Source organism: Natrix helvetica (assembly GCF_964273705.1).
Source record: "Natrix helvetica genome assembly, chromosome: 6".
Taxonomy (NCBI): Eukaryota; Metazoa; Chordata; class Lepidosauria; order Squamata; family Natricidae; genus Natrix; species Natrix helvetica.
This window is the reverse complement of record NC_138553.1, coordinates 72,938,199-72,943,223: the sequence shown is the minus strand read 5'-3', so window position 1 is coordinate 72,943,223 and position 5,025 is coordinate 72,938,199. Positions and strand designations below refer to the sequence as shown.

At 42.5% G+C, this 5,025-nt stretch overlaps 1 protein-coding gene across 1 annotated transcript; it reads left to right on the top strand.

Annotated features, from left to right (window-relative positions):
- The first annotated feature begins 460 nt into the window (after positions 1–460).
- Positions 461–4,585, top strand: LOC309394760 (uncharacterized protein). The gene is made up of 5 exons (XM_081958327.1): positions 461–518; positions 2,886–3,025; positions 3,527–3,582; positions 3,817–3,868; positions 4,378–4,585. Exons 1-5 carry the CDS (start codon positions 475–477, stop codon positions 4,401–4,403), a joined length of 318 nt encoding a protein of 105 aa, XP_081814453.1. The 5' UTR covers positions 461–474; the 3' UTR covers positions 4,404–4,585.
- Positions 4,586–5,025: the final 440 nt, after the last annotated feature.

The window sequence follows — 5,025 nt, the reverse complement described above, 5'->3', positions numbered from 1 at the left end:
TTCATTTCCTATTATTTATTTGCTACAGTCTATCTCATATTTCTATCTTTTAACCATTTTCCGGTTTTGTAGTTGCTTATTAATTTGTTGATCTTTCATCCTTTCTTTTCTGCTTTCTTGCTCCCCCCCCCTGCTCTAACCAATTACACCATAAATCCCATACAGAGTAATATTCAGATTCTTCTTTCTCTTTTAATTATTTTGTGAGCCTATCCATCTCTGCACATTCCAATATTTTTTATTACATTTTCTTCTGTTGGTGTGTAATTATTTTTCCAGTTTTGTGCGAATATAATTCCCACTGCCGTGATTATGTGTAGAATTAAGTATCTAATATTTTTTTCATAATTTCCTTTTATAATTCCTAACAGAAATAGTTCTGGTTTTAATTCAATTTGGTGTGTGGTAATCTCCTCCAGCCAATCTTTTATTTTTTCCCCAATATTTTTTCGCAGATGTGCACGTCCACTACATATGGTAGTATGTTCCGTGTTGTTGGTTGCATTTCCAACAGATAGGTGAGCACATTTTCGCAATTCTCACTGGTGGGAGATGCCATCTGTAGAACATCTTGTACATGTTCTCTCTATATGCCGTTGCCATCATTAATTTATAATTTATTTCCCATTTTTTCCCATTCCGCCAATTCTATAGTATACCCAAAATTTGTCGCCCATGTTATCATCATTTCTTTCCAAAGCCATCCTTAATTTAACTGGTTATTAAGGATTATCTGTATGTTCATTGTTTTTAGGTGTATTTTTACTGTTCTTGTTTTTTGTGGTTGTGAACTGCCGAGAGTCATATACCCTATTTTCTGGCATATAACACGCACCTTCCCCCCCCCCAAAGAGGGTGAAAATTTGGACGCAACTTATACACTGAATACAGCATTTTTGGCCTACCGAAACCCTGCCTCCTTTGCAAAAATGGATGTGCAGAGGGTTTGGGAGACTTGCAAAGTGCTCCTGAGGGCTCGGGAGGGCAAAAATGAGTAAAAATGTGCCATTTTTGCCCCCCAGCCCCCAGGAGCACTCTACAAGCCTCCCAAAGCCTCTGCATGCTCCCCCTTTTTTTGCAAAAAATGAGGCATACAGAGGGTTTGGGAGGCCTACAGATTGCAAAAACTTTTTTAAAAAAATTAACCTCTTCAAAATCATAGTGCGTCTTATAGTCCGAAAAATACAGTATATAAGATAAAGCAGCTATAACAAATGACTGACTGACTGAATAAGATTCTACTGAGTTATACAATACTTACACTCTATGTATTTGTGCTAATGTCTGTGTGTATGCCAGGATGTTTGTATAATTCCTAGAACAATCTAGTGGACATTCTGTTCCCCTTTGTGCTGAAAGTAGAACTAGAATTGATAGTTTCCTGCTTTCAAGCTTGGTGCTTTAACTACGAGACCAAACTGGCTCTCAGCCAATTCCTTTAGCCATTTCCAAGTGAGTTGACCTTAACTCTTGTTCTGAACTGCTACCAAAGTGTTGGCTTTGCAGTTGCTCACTCTGTGTTGGTTTGGGAAAAGAAAGGTGCTTTCCGAGCAGCTGGCTGGCCATACTCTCAGTGTTTCAGAGCTCCTGGGCTTTGATTCTCCTGCTGCTGGTTTTCTGACATTCAATCCCTTCCCTTCGTTCATCTTCAGTTGCCTGCAGAGTCTGGCTGCAAATTCTTCCTCGTTGCTCTCTCAAATAATACAAACCTCCCTCCAAAATAACCCTAAGCCAGAGGTGGTATTCAGCAGGTTCTGACCAGTTCTGGAGAACCTTTTTGTTGGCCAAAAAACCTTGGTTGGTGAGATAAAAGCAGCGCCCCTCAACTTTGCAACTGGTCTAAAAGAGGATCCCCTGATTTGGGGCTCAACTTCATTAAATTGTATAATATTTTTCTTGAGTAAAATCTGTCCCACAACTTTTCTTACCTGTATGAGAAATGATGTCTGAATTTAAAAACTGGGAGAGAGAACCTCTCTCTGTCTCTCTGTCTCTCTGTCTCTCTGTCTCTCTGTCTCCCTCCCTCCCTCCCTCCCTCCCTCCCTCCACTCCACGGCTAGAAATAGGTGTTTGCACATAAGCATAAATAACACAGGGAGCTGACCCTAGGCAGATGGTTGTTGCAGCAGCAACAACAAAAAAGACCAAAAACCAGGCTGGCAACCGAAGTCTACAACCAAAAGTCTACAGCCAAAAGGGCCATGGCTTCTGTGCCAAAAGATGAGAAATAAGCAGCTTTGGCAAGTAGTTAGTAGATTCCCCAAGACCTTGGGTTGGCATTGGTGGGTGTAGAGAAGATGGAGAAGGTGGGCTTTGATAGGATCCCAAAGGAGGCCTGTCATCTCCTTGGGGATTCTAATGGCTTTGTGATGTCATCCCTACCAGTCAACTGTCAGTTTCTGTCAGTTGTTGATGATCATATGGAAGATGGCTTCAAAGATGTAAGTAGGTCTTTGTAAAGGCTGCTGGGCTCTGGGGAACCTTCCCCATTTTGTAGCTAATTTCTCAGAGAATTAGGATATTCCGCGGAGGAGGAGGAGGAGGGAGGAACAACCATTTGTTGTCTTTTTAGAAAATGGGGAGGAAGGGCAAATGTGTTCCAGATAAAATTTAACTTTAACTCCTTATTGGGGCTAAAATACTTGGTTGGGTCCTTTCCAACTGGTTGGGTTAACTTACCAGCCTTAACCTGTGAATTAGGGAAAAGGTTTTAAAATGTGATAAACTCACCTGGTTGTGGAGCTCATCCAGGTGTGTAAAACCAAATCCAAGGGATGAGCTCAAGCCAGGTATCATTTTCCCATTCTACCCCCTCGAGTCAGAGTGATTGTGGAAACTGGGCTTTAGTTGGTCCCCTTCCTTACTTTCCTTTCTCTCTCTTGTAGGAGATTCTTCTGGCGGTTCTTATGCTGTGGAAGTGAGCCTCTTTCCCCTGCGTGCCACCCAGAGCAGAACACCAAGGCACCAGGCTATAAGCGAGTTAGATTCATCATTCACATGGAGCTCTGCAAAGTGGAGCGAGGTGGTAAGTGGACGCTTTTGATTGGGTTGCAACACTGAGAGGGAAAGAGGGAGGGCTTCCTTTAGGAGCAGACACCTAGAGGCAGGGGTCTGCAGGGCGCACATCTGCATCTTTGAAGATGCACAGAGGGACAGGTCAGAAGCCAAGCTCTTCCTGACCCCCTGAGCATCCCTCCTCCTGCAGCTCCTGCGTCCATATTGACTCCCCACAAGTTTTCCTGCTTCCATTTGGCTCTTCAGGGAACTTTTAAGATGGTTCACCTGGACTTATTTATCTAGGTTGGCAAGTTGGGGGAGGGAGAATCTGGAGAGCAGGATTTGCCTGAGGCCTCAGGGAGAAGATCCCTCATGGCCAGGAGAATCCACCAGCTCTGTGAAGCAGGAAAAGACTTGAATAGATGGGATTGGGTCTCGAGGGGAAGAGCACTGCAAAGGGCCTGATTTTGGTGGGTTTCGTCTGGAGGAGACCTAAACCTCTATTAATCACCTGCCTCTCCTTTCCCAGATTCCCCCACAAGGGACAAGAGAAAGAACAAGGTGCTCTTCATCAAAAGGAACAAGGTATGTAGAAAACTTAGGATTTTAAACCCCAGCCTTATAAAACCTCTCTCTTGGGAGAAAAGGGCAGGGAAGCAGGATTTATTTTTCCTTTTGATCCACTTGATGGTGGACAAGGGAGTCCTGGACAGGAGGTCCTGTTGCTAAGACATGTGTCGATGGGCCAAGGGAGGACGGGGAGTGACCCTGCAAGACACTTGGGCAACAGGACAATGGAATTCTTTCTCTTTCTTCCAGATCCCTGAACTCCAGCAACATCTTACTGAAAGTGATCATTTCATCAATGAAGGTAATTTTATTACTGATAAAAGTAACGAATGAAGGTACTAATGACTGATGTTGATGCTAAATTAATTTAAAACTGCTGCACCACTCCTAAGGCCTGTGGTCGCATTTTGGGTGCTTGGCAACCAGTCCATATTGAGGAGCGTTTACAGGGTCCTGTGGCTTTGCAATCACGTTTTGCAAAAGCTTTTGTTGCTTTGATTGATAGGTCAATCACCAAACTCTTCCTTTGGCTAATCTGGATTTGGACTTGTGATCATATTATTTGCTTTAGGACGATCTCCTTCACTTAACAACCATTACAAAAATGATCTTAAAACTGACCAAAATTCTGGATTATTACAACTATTGTTGTCATTTAGGGGTGACCATTTTGGGGTTTCCACCAATGTAGCCAAGATACTAAACTGCAACATCTCTGTATCCTTCAGGAGCTCCCATTTTGTTGATAGGCCTAGTCTTCCTCTTGGCCACCTTCTTTCCTTCATATCTTTCACCTTTTCCCCCATGCAGGCGATCTAATTTTGGAGGACCTGTAACTTCCTGTGGAAGAGACTTTTCCGACAGAGGAAGAACATGTTCAAAAATGGATACTTTAAATGGATGAACGGCTGCAAAAGCACTTAACAAAGACACTAAATTGCAAGGCCCTTTTCTATGGCTATGCTCACATATTATTGGATGCTTGAATTCCTGTGATGCTATAGGACAAATGACTATTTCTAAAACAATCGTTTGTTTTGAAGTTCTTTGTTTCGTTAAGATAAAAGTTAATGTAAATAATTTTGTTTTGAAGTTCTTTGTTTTGTTAAGATAAAAGTTAATGTAAATAATTTTAGCCAAGTTCCTCCTTTTCATTGCGACCCCTTATTTTATCAAAAGTCCTCTAATAATAAAATGTTTTAAAATATTTTTCTGAGTCCTTTGCTTATTGGAAAAGGGTGTAGAACGAGGCAGAACCTAGAGCCAGATATGGCCAACAGCTTGAGGTTGGGGGGAAAAATGAGGCACCGTCCAGCCCTCCACCCTCAGGAGTCCTCCAAGTACAGCGGTTTGTTTAGTGACTGCTTGAAGTTAAAGCAGCACCAAGAAGAGTGGCTTATGACCGCTTTTCACACTTACGACCATTGCATCATCTCCATGCTCACGGGATCAAAATAC